The sequence below is a fragment of the Rhinolophus ferrumequinum genome, chromosome 23 (genome assembly GCF_004115265.2).
Source record: "Rhinolophus ferrumequinum isolate MPI-CBG mRhiFer1 chromosome 23, mRhiFer1_v1.p, whole genome shotgun sequence".
In the NCBI taxonomy this organism is placed as follows: domain Eukaryota; kingdom Metazoa; phylum Chordata; class Mammalia; order Chiroptera; family Rhinolophidae; genus Rhinolophus; species Rhinolophus ferrumequinum.
The window spans coordinates 11,274,556-11,294,588 of NC_046306.1; the positions used below are offsets into that span (position 1 = coordinate 11,274,556).

A 20,033-nucleotide genomic window follows, 5' to 3' on the forward strand; every position below is an offset into this window, starting at 1 on the left:
TCACCCTTTCCCTTCAGAAGTCAAGTCACTCATTAAGGACAGATTTTCCGTAAGTGCTGGAGCAAATTTCTGTTCCTTCAGTTAATAACAGACCAAAGGATTGGTGTGTATTTAGAAACCACGTGGAATAAAAGTGACAGAGGCTTAAAGGTGAGACTTACCAGGTATGAGGCCCGCACCTAGAGTTTTCCAGGAACCAAGATGGTCTGGGGAGTAGTGGATTCCCTCCCCCAATTGGCCCATCCTCTGGGGCGTGGTCCTTGTTGAGTGGCGTGGCTGGCAGGATTCCCACTGTGTGGTCACTTCTGGGTATTCTCTCAGTGCAGGCTCTTTCTTTTTCTCTCTTCATTTGCCAAGTGCTTTCATGCTCCTTTGTGGAATTTGGGCAAATGAAACTTGTAGTTCTCACCCTCGTAAGCGAGTGCTCTGGAATGATGTGCAGGTACATTTCATTAGACCACTTGGTAGCAAGAGTAACCACCAGAACGTCAGCTTCACAAGGACAGGATTTTGTCTGTTTTGCTCGCTGCTGGGGCCTAGAATGGTGCCTGGCACACAGTACCGGTAGGTACTTGATGCAGAGTTGTTGGTAGACTGCACGGTGTTCCCTACCTAACTCCTCGTCATTGGGCTTCTTACTGTCAGTAATATTAGTAGTAGTTAGTAATAATCTGCTTAGTATCTAGTAAATTATTAAGTAGGTAATAATTTCCTCTTTACTAGGGAGTAAATTACTCGTTAGTTACTAATGAGTAAACTATTCAAATTTATAGAGAGAATGGGTGACAATAGTTGAGAATAGTTATTTCAAAAATTATTTAAGTCATATGATAAAGCGTTGCTATTATTTTATTGTGTTACGTGTAGGATCTTTTTTAGTTCTGGATGGTGTGAGACATATGTATAGTATTTTACTAATGAGTTTTTGTTGGTCATTTAAAAAAAAAATCTTTCTGTCTAGGTGTATTCGTTATCTATTTCTGCCTCACAAATTACCACAAAATGTAGCAACTTAAAACCACACACATTTCTATACCTCATAGTTTCTGTGGGCCAGGAGTCCAGGCATGGCTCAGCTGGGTCCTCGGTTTCAGGACCTGTGGCCGCCCGCAGACGAGGCATCTCCTAAGGCTGGGGTTTCATCAGAAGACTTGACTGGGGAAGGATCCCCTGCCAAGCTCATTCAGGCGGTTGTTGGCAGGATTCACTACCTCCACGGCCTCAGTTCCTAGGTGACTGTTGGCTGGAGTCCACCCTCGTGGGCCTTCCCAGCAAGGCAGCTTGCTCCATCAAAGCCAGTGAGAGAGAAAGCCTACTAGCAAGGTGAAGTTGTCTTGTGTAGCCTAATCACAGAAGTGACTTGCAGTTACCTTCACCCTATGCTGTTGCTTAGAAGCAGATCACCAGGCTAGCCATTTTAGAGTCTGTCTGTCATACTAGGTAAGATGATACTTAGCAATAGCTGAGGATTGCATGGCTTTTAGTCTGGGCCACACACTGTTCCAAGTGCTCTCTTTGTATGTTACTTACTCTTCACAACAAATTGATGAGGTAGGTACTGTTATCACGCTCATTTTATAGATGAGAAAACTGAAGCGCAGCAAGGTTATGCCATTTGTCTGGGGTCACACAGTCGGGGAGGTGGAGATGGGATGGGAGGGGTAGCAGCCAGGATCTGGACAGTGGCTTTGAGCTGGTTTGTGAATTCACATGCGGCCTGCTGACCACACATGTCCAGTTCCACACACTGGTTGTTCTTGCATGTGGCTTTTTGAAGCAGCTCCCCGTAAGATTCAGTGTGGCTAAAGAGATCGTCAGGTCGTCATCTTGGGGATAACCTTGTCTCTTACTGAGTATATCTGCCCCCCTTTTGACTAAAATGTAGGAATTGTTATAGAGTCCCCAAGCGTCACAATAGGGAAATTCAAGTGTCAGTCATTTTTGCTATTCTTAAGATTTTTGTTTTACCTGCTCACCACTAGTTATTGACTTAATATCTTTATTTAAATTAAATTTCATTTAAATTGACTTAAGCGTTAAGCTTAACCTCACCAGATACTGTTCCTTGTCCATTCCTTTCGTTACAAATAGAGTGTCTTCAAAGTGTTAAAGACATAATGGCAGCAAACTGAGTCTTTCTTTCTAGAATGGTCTGTAGGATTTCGAGAGAATTGAAAGGGGAGTCATTTTTTCATTACTGACATCAGAAGATGTCCAGAATTGCCGAAACGATCTCTTGTTTTGCTTGGAAAAAAAAAAAAATACAGGTGACCCTGCATCACCTTTATTTGATTTGGTCCAAGCGGTGTATTTACAGGTGAGAAAACTGAGACCTGGATCTGGCTAGTGATTCTCCCCGAGCCAGTTTTCACAGCTCCTGCAAAAGCCATTTTTATTGTTACTGTCTGCTACCCCCTTTGCTCTCGTAGTAAAAATTGAGGAGTTGAGCTTCTTGGTAGACTTTGTCTTTGCAGTTAAGAAAATGAACATGGTGACATATTTTTAGAGCTGATGAACTCTTTCTATTTCCGAGGTGACCCTGAGCTGAAGGCCCAGATTTGTGTGTTTTGGCACAAGGGCACCCTTTATTCAAGTTGAGTCCTTTGCTATAGTTGGAAGCATGAAAGTCAGTCCACAAATTCATGATTTCTCTAGAATGGAATGTAGCCGTGGCGTTAAGAACGTGTTGAATTTCATCCATTTGGTAAAGTTTCCTTGTAAGCAATTGCGTTTTAATATTTGAAATTGGCACGGATGGTGCAGTGGGGTAAGGAGGCCCATGCAGAATGGCTGACCGTAAAGCTGCATGAAGTGCAGTGTTTTTGCTGGCAGCGTCCCAGTGTCGGCCCCGTAAGAAGCGGGGAGTGGAAATCTCAACAGATGTTTTATTCATTTCTGCCCTATGTTGGGGTAAAGTTGGGGTTATTGTTTTCGGGATTGGCAGCAATTTTGCAGTTTCAAGTGAATTAATTCTGTGAAAATCAGATGAAAAGGTTAATACTTGATGAACACCTACTCTGTGGCAGGTACCAGAGCACAGTCTGCACGTGGTTTTCTCAGTTAATCCCTGTGCACACCCCACCAGGGTCACTGTTATTATCCTTGTTTTCTACATGGGGAAACTGAGGCTCAGGGTGGGTGGTCAGACGTGTAGTGGTGGGGACAGGTCTTGGGCATCAGCTGTGGAGGTGCTCTTGGTCCTGCCTTCAGGCTGCAAAGCATGGGGAGGCTGGACAGCAGCCAGGTCGGGCCTGGTTTGGTCTCCTGTCCTCTCCTCTTTCTACTGGGATGCTGGAGGCCTCACCGGCAAGGGGGAGGCGGGAGAGAGATTCATCCTGCAAATACGTTCGGTCGTCAGGTCCCTGCTGTGTGCACCTGAGCTGACGTCACAGGCTTGCTGATGCCTTCATGGGTCAGAGAGTTAAACAAACTGGAAAGGCGATACCCTGACCCAAGGCACTGAAATAACACGCCAGCTACCCTGTTCCCCGGAAATAAGACCTGACTGGACAATCAGCTCTAATGTGTCTTTTGGAGCAAAAATTAATGTAAGACCCGGTCTTATATTACATCATATATCATATATCATATCATATCATATCTTATATCATATCATATATCATAAGACCCGGTCTTATTTTACTATAATTTTTGCTGTAAAAGATGCATTAGAGCTGATTGTCCGGCGAGGTCTTATTTTCAGGGAAATGGTACATCCACACAGTGCACTGTATTATTGGTCCATAAAAAGGAACGAAGTACTGGTACATCCTGCAACACAGATAAACCTGGTGCTAAGTCAAAGAAGCTCGTCCCAGAGGACCACATATTGTGAGTCCATGGATATGAAATCTCTAGACTAAGCAAATCCATAGAGATAGACAGTAGATTAGTGATTGTCAGGGGCTGGGGTGCAATGCGGATTGTGGAAAGGGGGGATGTAAAAGCAGAGGGGGAGCAGAGTTTCTTTTTGGGGTAATGAAAGGTTCTGAAATTAATTGTGGTGACGATGTACAACTGAAGCCACTGAATGGTACAGTTTACATGGGTGAATTGCGTGCTATCGCAATGATACCTCAATAAAACAGTTTTGGGTTTCTTTTAAAGGAGAAAGAATTTAAAAAAAAAAACAAAACAGCAATAAAACAAAGCAATCCCTCCCTTGAACCCACTATGCTGTTCACACCAGACACATCTGGGGGCCAAGTTCGGCCTGTCCAGTTTAGCCCGTGACTGTCGAAACTAGCTTTGTGGTTGTGCTCTGCTCCCAGAATGTGAGATGGGGATCTTGTGGGAGATCCCTGCCCTGGTTTAGATCAGAGTTTCTCAACCTCAGCACCAGTGACATTTTGGGCTGGATCATTCTTTGTTGTGGGGACTGTCCTGTGCCCTGTGGCATGTTTGGTGCACTCCTGGCTTTTACCCACTAGATGCCAGTAGCACCCCCTGCCTCCCTCACCAGTCACGGACCCCCATTTTAGAACTGCTGCTTTATACAGCAAGAGTTTAGCTGTATGTTGTTGAGGAAAAGCTTGGGGACGTGATCGCCTCAATTGTGTCTGTGTTTTATCTTTCAGATGATGGATGCCATAAAAGGAACAATGACAGAAATATACAACGATCTTTCTAAAAACACTACTGGAAGCACAATAGCTGAGGTCAGAGATGACACGTTAACTCCCTGTTTGCTAAGTGCGTTTTATGGGCTGCTGTAGGATGGTACCACGAAGAAGCTTCTCTGGAAACCCTCCCAGGGTCCTGGCTTCGGTTGCCAGGCTTGCCGTGCTGATTGGGGTGGTGGGTGAGGGTGTTTCTTCATTGAGCCAGAAGGCCGGCGCTATCGAGACAGCTGTGTGTGATCCGTTCACTTCTCATAAAACAGCCAAAGCCAGAGCCTGAGTTAACCTACCGGGGAAACGGGAATCCAGGTCTTTTTGCTCCATGTAAAATCAGCTCCTTGATCTTCTTTGTAAGTTTGGACTTTTTATACCTGTGATCGTTGTTGTCTAAGCATTTGTGCTTCCACAATTTCAGTGATGGCCTAGAGACTCGAGTGGTGAAAATGTTCAAATGTCCACTTACGAAGTGACCACTGATAAAAATAAACCGCCTTGAATTTCTGTCTCAGGCTAATTCACTGCAAGCCAGATGCAAACAGGAGACTAGGTGAAATGACAAGTGGCAGGATTTCTTTCTTTCTTTCTTTCTTTCTTTCTTTCTTTCTTTCTCTCTCTCTCTCTCTCTCTCTCTCTCTCTCTCTCTCTCTCTCCCTCCCTCCCCCCCCTTCCCCTCCCTCCTTCCTTTCTTAAAGTTCATTAGGGTAACAATGGTTAGTAAAGTTACATAGATTTCAGGTGTACAATGCTGTAACACATCATCTGTATATCACATTGTGTGTTCACCACCCAGAGTCAGTTCTCCTTCCATCACCATATGTTTGATTGGCAGGATTTCTTGAGGTCACAGAAAGTGATGCTGGAGAACTGGGGGAACCCCATGTAGAGGCATTGATGAATGGGGGCCTGGCAGGGTTAGAGTGGGCTGGCGCTCCGTTGAAGCAGAGTAAATCTTCAGGAAGATGCCCTGCTAGGCCTTCAACAGGGAACAATGTGAATATTAGAGGCCCCACGAGTAATCAGTGAATCGCCTTGGATATCTTTGCTAATACGACTCTTTCTGATTGTGCCGGGGACATCAAACAAGAGGGGGAAAGGGTGCTTTAGAAACACCTCCCCACTACAATCCCCCACCAGACTTTATTTTTTTTCGTTCATTTTAACAATAGGCATGTCATGTCGTTCAAAGTGTAGGTCCATAAAGTTTCACTTTGGGTCTTGGGTCTTGCAAGATGTACCAGAATTTCTCAGATTTTGAGAGGTAATATGCAGCCCTCACATTTGAACACAGCATTTCCATAGTGAAACATAATTCCACCCTCCCTCCTCCCGCCCCCTCCCCGACTCCAGTTCCAGCCGTTGTTTCTCAGTCTAGTTGTGTAGGACACAGCTCCCTGGCCCATGCTGGTGTTATGAGCCTTGCGCTCCCCCTGACTGAGGCAGTGAGTCGCCAGCTCATGCTGGCTGCCAGCCACTCACTCTGGCTGCCGGCTACTCACAGCGGCACACGGTAGCCCAGTAGCCTGTGGCGGCACATAGTAGCCCACGCCAACCTCCAGTTGCTCACGGCAGCCCAGCTCCAGGGAGAGCTGTTGTTCACAATCTTAGCTGTAGAGGGCGCAGCTCACTGGCCCTCGTGGGAATCCAACCAGTGATCTGGGCGTTAGGAGCACAGTGCTCCAACCACCTGAGCCACCGGGCCGGCCCGTGAAGCATAATTAATTGTTCACACTACGTGGGACAAAGCAGGGTTTTTCAACCTTAGCTCTACTGGCATTTGTACCAGATAATCCTTTGTCGTAGGGGCCATCCTATTTATCAGAGGGTGTTCAGCAGCATCCATGGGTTCTACCCACCAGATGCCAATAGCACCCCCCAAGTTTTGACACCCAAAATGTCTCCTAGGCAGTGTCATACAGGGAACTAGGGAAGGGCAAAATCTGCCCAGCTGAGAACATGGTGATTCCTAAACACTAAAAAAACCTCATTATCTTTGCAGAGTGAGGTTTTTTTTTTTTCCCTCCAAATAAATTTGGCCCCAAACTTATCCCCCTCCCCTAAAATTACCCCCTTGGTTTCTAGATATTAGGCTTTGGAATTTGCAGTGAATGACTGTGGAATAAAAGGCAGGAGATAAAATAAAGCTATCTTTATTTGTCTCGGTTTCATTTTTGTAGATCAAAGTCCTAATCAAACGTCTTACGTATTATGAAAATCTGGTCCTTGTTTTCACTTTAAGTGGCTTTGCCTGGTGCCACTATTTCTTAGAAAAGATGGACTGCTTGTATTTAGTTTTCTGGAACAAGTTCTTGTGAATTTGGGTTAACCCACTGGCCTGTCTCGATTGTAGCTGTGGGGAGATTGGCACAGATCTAGGCTGCCTGCTCCTCGGTTCAGCATGTGACCAGCATGTGACATCAACCCTTACAGTGAGAGGTGGAGCCTCTGGGCCTTGCTGGTGAATGGCACCCAGACACGCTTCTCAAGTCTTAATTCTTTCGTTACAGATTCGCAGACTGAGGATCGAGATCGAGAAGCTGCAGTGGCTGCACCAGCAAGAGCTCTCCGAAATGAAACACAACTTGGGTAAGGCCTGGCGAATGGTACATGAACTTCTTTGGTGTCAGGCCCAGATGTGAATTGAGTCAAAAGTAGGCTAGGGGTTGTACCACCCTTGGGGAGACCACAGCTTCCTGGAGAGTCCAACCTGGAGAAGCCAGGTCTAACAGCAGGCATAAAACCAGGTAGAAACAACACCTTCCTTTCCTTTCTTCAAAATACCAACATCAGCAACAAGATCATAGTAATAACAGCAGTAGCGTCTTCTACTTACTGAACTCGTAACTTTGTGCCAGGAACCGTTGTATTTTTTCATGAATTAACTAATTTAATTCTTACAGAAACCCTTACGATAAAGGGCTCTCTGACCTCAGTTTTCCGATGAAGAAGCTGAGGGGAAGTTGTTCAGAATCACACAACCATGATTTAAGTCCAGACTTTCCCTCCTAATTTCATTGAATACTGAGTATTTTAGCAAATTCTGGAATACGGACCGTGCAACCCACACTGTTACCAACAAAGTTACTTTGTTGGTGCCTGGGTTAGATTGACAGCTATTTTACCTACCATTCTGTATAAATATTGTTAAAAGGTTTTTCTCCCCAAAGGTTTTAGACCCTCATGTCATACCAGCCTCAGAGTCTGAATGCTGGAAACCGTCGGCTCTCTTTTGTTAGGGAGCCATGCCCAGGTGCGCCTACCTGCTCACTGGTGATGCATGTTGAACTTGGGCCGTATAAACTTGAATCCTTATGGAGAAGCCAACCAGAAAAGGAGCCTGCTGCTCTTTAGCTTGTTGCCGTGCAGGTTTATTTGGATGTTGCTTCTTGTTTTTCTAGTAAAGTCGAAAAATCTATTTTTCTGCAGAGTCTCCATTTTTAAATGTTGGCTGCACATTTGCAAACATATACATGTGGGTTGGCCAGAACTTGCCATGGTTTGCAGGCTCCTAGGTAGGGTCAATGGCGAGTGACAAAAAGGTTGTGTCTGGCTGAATATGTTTTCTTCTTTACAAAGGGTTAATGTTCTTTACGGGTCTGGTTTGGAGGGGTCCTTTTCTAATTTCAGAAAGAGGATTTTAAGGAATCAAGGAGCCGTCTGTCTTAGTGTGCAGGTTGCTCCCAGGTGAATGGCAAATGGACTTACTGTCTGACATAAAATGAGAGAAATTGGGTAGTTGTCCTGTTAGCGTCGTGACCACACACAGCCCGCCGTCTGGTAGACTGGATCCATTGTCACTAAACGCACTAAAAAGAAATCGTGTCTGAGTTCTAGTCCCAACTCCGCCCTTACTAGCTGTGCACCTCAGTTTCCTCATCTGTGAAAGGGGTATCATAGTGCTTACCTCGTAGGATTAGTATAAGGATTAAATTATTTAATATTTATAAAGTGCTTGGAATAGTGCCTGCATCTGGTGGGTGCCGAATAAGTATTCGATAGGAAAAAAGGGGCTTATACTTATGACAAACTTCAAAGTGAGTTTAGTGGAAATTCTTTTCAGGGTTTATTTGAAAGCTTCCCACAGAACCAGTGAGGGGCTCCCATTATGGCTGTGTCATGATTGAGATTTGTCTCATTACCTTAATATGTCATTAAGCAGCTCTGTCAGTTCACGGTGATGAGTGACCATTTTACAGATGAAGACACTGAGGCTTGGGGTGGTTACTGGCCCAGAGGGTCACACAGCCGGGACATTTCCAAGCCAGGATCCATATCTGTGTCTGTTGGAATCCACACTCTGTACTTCCCTTCTGGTCTGGTCTGAACAACCCCACACCCCGGGCCAGGAGACGGGTGACGAAGCCACTGTCCTCTCCCCTCCTCCGTCAGAGCTGACCATGGCGGAGATGCGACAGAGCCTGGAGCAGGAGCGGGACCGGCTCATCGCCGAGGTGAAGAAGCAGCTGGAGCTGGAAAAGCAGCAGGCTGTGGACGAGACCAAGAAGAAGCAGTGGTGTGCCAACTGCAAGAAGGAGGCCATTTTCTACTGCTGTTGGAACACCAGCTACTGCGACTACCCCTGCCAGCAGGCCCACTGGCCCGAGCATATGAAGTCCTGTACCCAGTCAGGTACTGCCACCGAGACAACTCCTGTCCCAGGCTGCAGCGGGGCGGGTGTTCGGCTCCCCCCGCAAACCACAGGGCCACAGAGGGGGCTGACACAGCAAGGGTGGCTTGCCCAGTCCCTCGCCACTTTCACTCCTAAACATCTTTCACTCCCTTACACACACGAGAGCTGCACCCATGTACTTGAGACTCGAGGTACAGGTGTTGCGAAACTCCGCTCGTCTTTGCGTTGTTTGCCAAAGTGTGGGCCTTGTAATGACAGCGTAGGTGATTTTGGTTCCATGTGAGTGGTTCTCAACTGGGGGAGCTATTTGTGTCCTCCTCAAGACATTGGCAATAACGGCAGACATTTGCAGTGGTTATAAGAGGAGGGGTGCTACTGGCATCTAGCGGGTAGAGGCCCCTGGTGCCACTAAACACCAAACAGTGCACAGGGTAGCTCCCCACAACGAAGTATGAATGATCTGGCCCAACATGTCAATGAAATGGTGCCAAAGTTGAGAAAACCTACTTTTTAAGTAATCCTGGACTCACGGCTTTAAATAATAAGGATTCCCATTTCTGATGGGAAGGAAAAAGTGTTGGTGTGGAACTAATCCGGCTGTAGTCTCTTTCTAACACAGAGCAGGCAGGTCTCAGGCCTGTCTAGTTAGAATTTATTAATACTATTTTAAAAGTAATTTTTACAGTTAGCTTTTCTTTGTGGCAAATAATATTAGCTTTATAAGCTTAGAATTAAAAGCCTCCTCCATTGTAGAGAATTTATTTAAATAAAAACAATATAAATAACATGACAAGGAAGTAGGTCTATAGATTGGCAAACTTTTCAAAGGTGATGTGTAAAAGGCCAAGTTTGAGAAGCACCCTGTAGACCAGGGTTGGCAGCCTCTTTTTGTGAAGGTCTAGGGAGTAAATATTTTAGGATACGTGGGCCACGTGGTCTGTGGAAACTGCTCACCTCTGTAGGGCCAAAGCAGCCGTGGTCTATGGAAGTGGCAGGTGTGGCTACACTCCAGTAAAACTTTTATTTACAAAAACTGGTGGTTAGTTTGCCGACTCCTGCTCTATACTGACCTCCTGCTATTTTGTCATTTTTAAAAAGGCAATTTTAAACCATACATGGCCGTGTCCTTTAACCTTCCTTAGAGAGATGTCTCCTTAATAGTGACTTGAAATCTCTTCCTGCCGTGGAGTTAAATTCTCCTAAGTTCTGGAATGGGTCTGATGAGCGTTTTGTGTTATTACAAGACGGCCAGAGAGCCCTTCAGCTTTCCTTTCTTTGTGGCATGACAGTGTCCGTCCTTTGAAATTTCTCTCAAATGCCCTGTTTATCACTTTGTCCAAATTTCTACCGTCTCCAGATGCTCTGTGCCTCCGCCATCAGGTTGCTTTACACATAATTTCCCCACCTTGCCTTAGAAGGAAGCAGTTCCACAGGGCTGAAATAGGTCTCAAACTAGAATTTATGAAGTGAGGAATTCTAGATCAGCAGTAGCTGGCCCTTGATGATGGCCTTCATTTGATGCATGAACTAGCTTTCATCTCCAGGATGATTTAATCAAACATGAATTAGTATAAAAATTAACATTTTCACACAGGGTCTGGAATTCCAGCTGCTGGGAAACTGTGGAGGTCTGGCCACTGGGGGCCTGCACGCGTGCCCTGGGTGGGTGGGCCTGAGCTTCAGCTGCCTCCGTTACAGGTGCTGGTTGGGTCAGTTTACTGAGCCCCAGTGCACGTGTGCAGAGCACGGCTCCCTGCACGTCCGGAAGCCCTCACACTCAGCTTACACGTAGCTTCTCTCCCCTTCACCCCCAGCTACTGCCCCTCAGCAGGAAGCAGATACCGAGGTGAACACAGAAACACTAAACAAGTCATCCCAGGGAAGTTCCTCCAGCACGCAGGCAGCCCCTGCGGAAACAGCCAGCGCCTCCAAAGACAAGGAGACGTCTGCCGAGAAAAGCAAGGACAGTGGCTCGGTGAGTACCTGCACGCCTTTGGCCAGTGGCACCAACCCTTGGGGCCAGGCAGGACCTATCCCCCATGCCTGCCCCCCTGAAAGTCCCCTTTTGTAGTAGGTGTGTGTGTCTTCAAGGTGGGGCAGTCAGGCTGCAGGTGGAGATGACAGAGTCTTAGCAGGGTTCTTTTTCACCGGGGGCTTGTGGACCGGGGTGGAGGAACATGGAGCCCACTTTGACATTCGTGTGATTTGACAGTTGCTTCCCGCCGACTCTCGAAGTTCCAAACAGCATTGTCTAGTAGAACCTTCTGTGACGATAAACGTGTTCTGTCTGCTCTGACCAATATGGCAGCCACTGGCCCAGCGCTTGAATTGTGGCCAGTGTGACCGAGGACCTGGATTTTACATTTTATTTAATTTAAGTTAATTTAAATCCTTACAATCACATGTGACTGGTGGTTGCCATATTGGACAGCAAAGGTTGTACTGCTTAGTTTGTCAGTGTGTGGTATAGGTAACATGGATTGTAGGCAATCATTATTTTAGGTGGCACATTGGGTAACTTTTTACATTCTTAGTCACTATGTATGTATTATCAATGTGTTTTAGGAGAAAAAAAATAAGTCATTATCTCATCAGTCAAAACCCTTTTTTTTTGTATTGATATTATGGCCTAGTTAGAGGTTAATGTGAAATAAAAGCAAATTAATATAATTTTGGAGTAATATACTTCCTTTTTGGATATGGCACAAATCTGGAGGGTGGGTAGGCCAGTGAGGGAAGTTGAGGAAACAGTGAACGTTCTGGAAGCTGTGGTTACAGGGTTGAGTAAGGGGCCATCCCAGTGCTGTGTTCCAGCCTGTTCAGTCTGGAAACAGAGCGTAGGTGGAGGGCCACCCCCGCTGACCAGGCCTCCCCTGCCTGAGCACATCAGGCGGAGGGCACAAAGGTGCCTGGGGGGCAGAAATGAGCACCCCCACGGATCCCTGGGCTTCCCTGGGGGCTACATTGGCCCCAGTGCCTTGAGTCCATCTCTCTCTCTTTGTATTTCTAGACCCTCGACCTTTCTGGCTCCAGGGAGACGCCCTCCTCCATTCTCTTAGGCTCCAACCAAGGCTCTGGTATGTTGTCCCCTGGTGGGAAAAGGTGCTCTCACATTCCACACTGGCAGAGGGAAGCCATTTTGTCAGAGAGAACTATAAGGGTTAATGGCAGTGGTTTTTCAACTACTGTGGATCCTCAGGGATCCTTGGGGGTGCCCTGGGCGGGTCAGTGGGGGGTGAGGGAGTGGCTGGGCAAGTCAGCTTTCAGACACCTCCCCAAACATCAGTATTTACCCGTACAGTAAGTTCTCACTTAATGTTGTGGATAGGTTTTGCAGCTGAAAGCAAAATGACATAGGACAAAAACCATTGTTACATAGGCTAATTGATAGAAATGAGAGGGAAGTTTCTACGGCATCTCATCAATGTTATAACATTGAATGAAATGATGTTATTTGAGGTTCTGCTGCATTTGTTTTATGTATTGGGGTTCCACATAAAACTTCATTTGGACAGAAGGTTCTGTTGCTGACCTGGGGTGGGTAGATGTGCATTTGGGTCAGGCAGTTCTTCCGCCCTCAGGGAAGTAACCACAGGAAATGAAAACGTGGGAAACTTTATTCCTGAGGTCCCAACATCTGCATTTGGTGGATGAGGGCACTTGAGCCATTAGAGAAATGAAGAAAAATTTTAGGTGATATGCTCTTTCTGTGAAACCTTTCCTCTTAGGGAATAAATAATCTGGTAGGCTGTATTTGGGGGATTTTCTGAGACTAACTTGTGGTTTTTCTCTTTTGTAAGATTTGAGCTGTCCTTCTTTCTAGCCTAAAAGGTCTGTACCCCCCTAAATGTACTATTTTGGGTCATTCCAGAAGGGTTCAGAGAAGGTTTCTTCCTTGAGGACAGTTCTGCTTAATTTAAGGCCCTTCAGCTCCAAGATGTTTCTCTCTGCTGGATAATTCCAAAAATTTTATTTCACTTTTGCATATTAAGTACGTAGAGGAAGAAGTGATGTCATTGTTATGGTGTCTGGAGAAACTGTCCAGTGGGGGCTGGATCGTGGGATCCGAAGGGGATGGGCCGGGGATAAGAGGGAGTGGCATGAACTGATTTTAGGGAGAATATAAATTTGGCATGAAATACAATGGAACCACCTATCGAAAAAGTACCTCCCTTCTCACTTCCCTTTCAATTTCTGATGAAATTTCTGAGAACAAGTTCACTTTGGTGCAGAGATGTCTTTTGCATCTCTGATATTTCCCAGTTTCTCTTTTTAGCAAAGAGAAAGCAGCCTTTAGACCTGAGGAGCGTGATGCTCACCTAGAAATGAAGACTGCAGTTTGGTTTTCTTATGTTCATTGGTAACCTTGGCTTCTATGCATGGCAAGTATTACTGCATTTGGTGGTGATATGCAAGTTTCTGTTTTATTTAAGTTTAAAAATGAGTTTAAAACAAAAACATGAATTAGGTGGTATGTCGGAGGATTGTGGATGTGTCAGAATTGTACCGGTGGTGGGAGAAAGGCCCGTTGGAGAAACACTTTCAGACAGGGGGCGCTGTTAAGGTTTCGGAGCCGCAAAATGGCAGGATAACGGCGCTGGGGAGAGGAGTGATGCCGCGGTGTATAGAATCTGCTGGAAAAAGCAGGACTGTAGCCAGGAGCGGGGTTGGAAGCTGCACCATGTTCCAGTTCTGAGGTGAAGAAGGTATCACCTAGCCCAGGGGTCGGCAAACTCTATGAAGGGCCACATAGGAAATATTTTAAGCTTTGCGGGCCACAGGGGCTCTGTTCCAACAGCTCAACTCTGCCATTGTAGGATGAAAGCAGACGTAGATAATACATAAACAAGTGAGTATGGCCACGCTCCAGTGACACTATATTTGAAAAAACAGGCATTGGGCTGGATTTGGCCTGTGGACCATAGTTGGCTGACCCCAACCTGAAGCACACTGGTGTCCAGTGGGGTGGAAAGGAAGGTTCGAATTGGGGAGAGGAGGCAAGAAGCCCTGGTAGACGCTGGTGACTTGGTGCCAGGTGGCCTGGGGAGGAGAAAATGATCTCCAAGAGTCTGTTGACTTGATGGGGAAGCAGCAAGGCGGAGGAGGGGACAGGAAGGGAGAGGGACAGATTCCAAATTCTACTTTGGATTCTTGGAGGGTGCATGGCACTGGGCTTTTGCAGAGAGTTGGAGGTATACCAGCATTTGTTTAGTGTCTCTGGGGCCCGGCCCGTGTTAGGGCTGGGAGATTAGTGGTGAACAAGGCAGAAAACTCCCCTTCGAATTCCTTGTATGTCTAACTTAACATCTGCACCAGCTGTTGCTATTGATGGCAATGCAGATGACATCTTGTAGAGGAAAGTGGGCTCTATGAAACAATGAGATCTGAGCTCTTTATAAACATCGGGTGCTAGGATGGTAAGGGAAGGAGTATAGTTGGAAGGAAGACGAAAGGTGTAGTAGGGGGTACGAGCTTTCTTGGTGTGGCCATGGACCCCTCCTGTTTGCTTGTCTGTTCATTTTCAGATTTGAATCAAAGCATTACATGCATATAGTTAGAAGAACTGGAATCGTACGGGGGAAAAGCAAAGCTGGTCCCAGTGTCTACTGCTGTTGTTGTGTGTCTGGTACTTGCCTTCTTATTTGTAAATCATGTTCATCCCTCTACTTCTCTTTTTGGACTTCAGCTTTAGAAATTGCTTGTTGATTTTCGACCTTTAAAAGATGAGAGTTAGAGTCATATATGACCTCTCTTCTTCCCGCCCCATCCCAAACTACTTACAGCACTGTTTCGTGCGCTCTGTGGGTTACTCTGGTCAAATACAACACTTACTCTTTAGTTCCTGTTCTGTCGGCTAGAGGCAGTGTCTCTTGGTCCCTCTCTTGGTGGCCCATCTCCTCCCTCACCTCTCCTACCTCTGTCATATCCAGACTTTCCATCTCCGCTGTGCCTTTCCCATCTCCAAGGTTGAGAACATGAGTTCTGTTCTAGAACTGCAACTGAGTCTTCCCGCTATAGACTGTTGGCAGAGTCTGAAAAATTGAAATGCGATAACTTGCGTTTCCATCATTGTGACCGTGCCATTTGGTGCAGAGTCACTTAGTGTACTGTGATTGCATTTCCATTCTTGCCCAGACTTCTTTTTTCCTGGAGCTTCTATTTCTTTTCCTTGATCACATCTTCAGTTATTCCCTAACAAACTCTTCACCGTATCAGTTATTTTATGGCGATGCCTTGCGTGTCCCTGATTTTTGACTCTTCAATTTCAGATGTTATTTGCTGGTATCCTACCATCGGAGCTGAGAAGGTGGCTCACCCGATAGCCTGTGGTAGCTCATCTGTACCCCTTCCTCAATTGGCCTCCCCACATGCACCTTCGTTGCTGTCCCCTCCGTTTTTTGTCACCACCTTTGGCAGTAGTTTAGTTATCACTTGCCCTAAGAAATCTGATTTCCTTGGTGGTGCCTCGTATCTTACTTTGGTCCTGACACCTCTTTCCCTGGCTGAGTTAGGCTGTCGGTGCAGCTAGTGGTTGAGGATTTTGCTCTCAAAATTTTGAGAATCTGTGGCTTACAAAGTTGGCTCCTAATGTCACTGTATAACTTATTTTCACCTGTCAGGCCATGCTGTGTCCAGTGGTCCTGTTTATGGTTTAATATGCATTTTTGAAAAGCCTTAGTCTCCTGTGAATACGTACGTTGGAGAATGATGACGTAAACACACCAGTTTTAAGAGCTGTATCTTATTGATGAACAAAAATAGTGAGTGCTTTGGGGTTGTATGGATTTGAGCTCTGACAGACTCTGAGGCTACCTGTGCTATCTCTTCAGTTAGCGACAGGTGTGACAAGCAACCCACCTATGCCCCAACCACCACAGACCACCAGCCGCACCCCACCTACCCAGCCCAGAAGTGTAAGTATAATCCTGTCTCACAGAAGCTGCCAGGAAATTTTTCCTGGCATGCAGAAGGCTCATTTTGCGTGTATTTGTGAGTGTGTGTTTCTTTGTGGGGCGTGCCTTCTGTTCCTTTGCGTGATGGGTCTTGTTTTAGCTTGTATTTCTTCTTAGCTGGGCCTCTGGTGGCCGTCAAAACTGTAGTAGGAAATGAGAGAGCCAGAGTATATGGTTTGGCTTCTTGAGGGCCTCGTCCTCGCTCTTTTCATCAAGGGTCCTGGATCAACACTGGTTTTCCCCTGCAGTGATCGGCCACACCAACCAGTGCCCCACGTCCTGTCCATGTGAGGAGTCCGGCCCTGCGGATACAGCCTGGCTCTGCAACGCAGATTTTGTACTAAGCTCAGCCCTGCTTCCTTTTCTTCTAGCTCCTTCTCTGTGGCTTGACTGAATTGTTGTAGGATTTTCTCATGTATGGTGATGATCAACTACACCACTCTCCAGACACCTTCCAGAAAAATTAAAGGTGTAGGCATCACAAATCCGGAAGAACACCTAAGAGGTAGAATAAGGGTTGTTACAAGTCCACCCTTGACTGATTGCAGAACACTGCCCCCTTTCGATCATTGATGCAAGTGGCTAAGAAGAGTTCCCTCTGAGTGACTACATCCCCTTGGAGGTCCTTATTCTCTTCACTGTTTATCTTCCAGAAACAGAACTCGTGACTAAACACGCGCATGTCTTTTTACCAGGTGATAGGAACTGTCATCCCCCTATGTGATGATATGGTCCCCTCCTCACTCATTCCGATTCTGTCCCTAAGCTTGACAGTTGACTGTTTTTGTGAAATGAGGTTCAGTTTATTATTATTTTATTGTACATAACAAGGTTGTGGTGTCAGATCTTAACATTTCAGTGTCGGCGTGGCGTCTTCTGTATGTCCTTACCTATAAGCCTTCTCTTCAGCTGGACTTCAGGCGATTCTCAGTGATGGTGGTTCTGTAGGTTAGTTGCAATTGAGGTGGTCGTGGGAGGAGGTGAGCACCATGTTTATCTACTCCGCCATCTTGACTGGAAGTCAACAGTTGACTTCGTTCAATTAACTATAATCACCCCACGTCAAAAAGTTTAAAAAAAAGTTCTGTCCCAATCTGTCTGAACTTGGTCCATGCGCCCAAATACGATGGGATCTTAGTGGTTTGCTGATAGGTCTCGTCATCGACTGTCCACTGAGAATCAGGCCTGGGTTGTTTGACAGTTTTTACAGATGCCTCATCTGGCTCTTCCGTCAACTTCCTCATTTCTTACTCGGTCATTATTGCGCTCCTTGTGGTAGACACATCCTTGAAGCTCTCTCAGGTCTTGTCTTACTCTGGTTCTGCATCTTTCAGTGACCCTGAAGCTTGTCCTTACTGGGAGCCAGTGGGTCTGTATTCCTAGTTGGACTGACCATTCTGGTCCATAGTCCTGCTTTATGATCTGCGTCTTTGCGGGGTTTGGTTATGTCTGTTTTTTCGAGTTGCCTATAAATTGATCAAAGAAAGAAACGTCTGATGTAAGTAAGTATATCGAATGCCAAATTGTGGTGCCTTTTGCCCTTGGCCAAGGTTAGAAACAAGTGCATTGGTTGTGTGGTGTCATTCAGTCATATCACAAGGGCACCCAGGCCCCCACACAGTGCCTTCTTCAGCAATTTAGTGCCTTTCTCACTAATCTTTATTCTCTGTGAGCATGACACCCGATTGTGTTCCCACCAGATGCTGTTAAACCCTGAAAAAACAAAGGTGTTCTGCCTTTGTGCTCTGCAAACCCACACATTTGGGGACGTCAGTGGTGGCAGTATTTAATCATCAGTGTTGTGGAGTGGGGAGGGGAAGGTGGCTTCCTGGAGAGGAGGTGCAGGCCAAGTTGCGGGACATTTCTGCTTCGGTGGAGGTGGGCAGGGATGCTAAACACGCTTCTTTGTTGGTTTTCCTCCTCAGACCATTCCCGGAGTAGTAAATCCAGTTGCTGGAGCAGTAACGATGAAAAGCGAGGGTCGTCGCGTTCTGAGCACAACGCCAGTACCAGTTCGAAGAGTCTCATCCCGAAAGAGTCTCGGCTGGACACCTTCTGGGACTAGGGACAAGTTGCGACACAAGCCATCCACCCCTGGGAGGAAAAAAAAAACAGACCCCAGGAAAACAGGAAGCCGCAAGGAAACGTGAGGCAGGAGCAGTACCACGTTCAGACTTGAGAATTCCAAACAGTCACTCGGCCTTTGCACAGAGGGCACCTACACTACATAACGTCCAGCATTAGCTTTGCCTGAGGACGGTTCCACTCACATGAAACCTACGCTTTAGTTGTAAATAATGTACAATTTGTGGATGTCATCGAGCCTAGAGTACCTTCCCCTTTTTATATTTGTATTGACTTTAACTTATAAAAAAAAAAAAGAAAAGCAATTAAAAAAAAAAAACACCCAACAACAAAAAGAATGTTTTGATGTTGGAGAAAGAATGCTCCATCAGCCCCTCTGTCACATAATGTATGGGGACTGGGCCCGGGGGTGGCTGTTGCACACAGGTCCTCATCCTGGGGTGCCCAGGGCAACGGGAGCCGCTTTCCTTCGTACATCTGGACGCAGCACGTTAGGATCATGAGTTCCGGCACAGATTCTGTGCTGTCGTGGGCACATAACATCGAGCCATTGGCCCCTTTCAAATACTACTATGGTATCAAATGCAAGCTCTCTGGCCCCGAAGGACACATGGAGAAGCTAGTTTATTTTATGTGATTACATGATGACTTTACTCCTAAAAGGGAAAACATAATGTCCTTGTTTACAGAAGAGAAACAGAAACAAGCCCCACTCAGCTGAATCGCAGAAGAGAAGAACATACAGAAAGTGTCAGAGTCGGAAGGTCTGGAACAAAGAGGAAGCTTATCTTTGCTTTGTGGTTCCTTTAAACACACTCACACACACTTGGGAAGAGATGAGGTACTTCTCGGAAGCAAGAACTCAGAGGCAAGACGCACGCAGAGAGCATTTGAGTCTGGGATGAAGCATGTCTGTAGTATTTATATGATGGAATTTTACGTTTTTATGTAAGCATGAAACAAAGGCAGTGTGAGAGAAAAAGACACCCACCATGCTGTCTGTTACACTACGTATGCTGTAGTACCATTTTGTATGTTGTGTAAACGAAAAAGCATTGAACAAAGCAAAAGGTGATGTATGTATATGGGAAAATTAATTGTACGATATCATTCCAGTACATTTTGTTGTACATTTTAGTCTCGTTTATTTTCTCTTCATTGTTGATAAGAGGATGCGAACTGTACAGTTTCCAGCTAGTTACCCATATTAGAGAAGAAATAAAGAGTATTAGAAGAAAACAGGAGAGAAAGAACATTTGTGAATTGCAGTTGTCAAAAAAAAAAATAGCCTAGCTGGCCTTATTTGTGAAGCATAATTGCTTTTAGCATATGGAAGTATTTTTTCACATTTTCTTTGTATAAAATTTGTATTAAACTTAAATATCTTTTTTGATGATGGTGTTTCTTTGTGACTGAGCCAGTGGACTCACACGGTATATGCTCTTTTGGGTTCCTCCCCTCCCCCAATTTTTTCAGATTCTTCACCTTTTTTTAATTAAAACTGTTTTGGAAAAATGGCTTGGTCGTCCTCGAATTTGCAGTTTTCCCTTTAGTCCGGATGGCTGTGTCAGGTTTGCACGACCAAACACAGGCGGCCAGGCCAGAGGTCAAGAACGTCTGCACAGGTGGCAGCACCTTATGAACAAGGACAGCCAGTGGTGGGTGCTTTCTTGGGAAGTCCACTAGCTCCTTGGACATTGTGATAGAGATGTGAAACCGAAGGGAAATCCTGGGTCCGTCTTAGAAAAC

At 45.9% G+C, this 20,033-nt stretch overlaps 1 protein-coding gene across 28 annotated transcripts in view; it reads left to right on the plus strand.

Moving 5' to 3' along the window:
* Positions 1 to 19,801, plus strand: part of ZMYND8 (zinc finger MYND-type containing 8) — a 121,750-nt gene extending 101,949 nt beyond the window's left edge. For 18 of the 28 annotated variants that reach the window (XM_033094351.1, XM_033094350.1, XM_033094345.1 and 15 more), the window contains 5 exons: positions 4,578 to 4,658; positions 7,124 to 7,202; positions 9,006 to 9,245; positions 11,061 to 11,221; positions 18,125 to 19,763. In XM_033094351.1, coding sequence (XP_032950242.1) covers positions 4,578 to 4,658; positions 7,124 to 7,202; positions 9,006 to 9,245; positions 11,061 to 11,221; positions 18,125 to 18,349 — 786 coding nt within the window. In that variant the 3' untranslated portion in view covers positions 18,350 to 19,763. Of the gene's footprint in view, positions 1 to 4,577; positions 4,659 to 7,123; positions 7,203 to 9,005; positions 9,246 to 11,060; positions 11,222 to 12,256; positions 12,324 to 16,076; positions 16,161 to 18,124 lie in introns of all 28 variants that reach the window. The other 10 variants (XM_033094349.1, XM_033094354.1, XM_033094366.1 and 7 more) reach the window with 4 other exon arrangements.
* Positions 19,802 to 20,033: the final 232 nt, after the last annotated feature.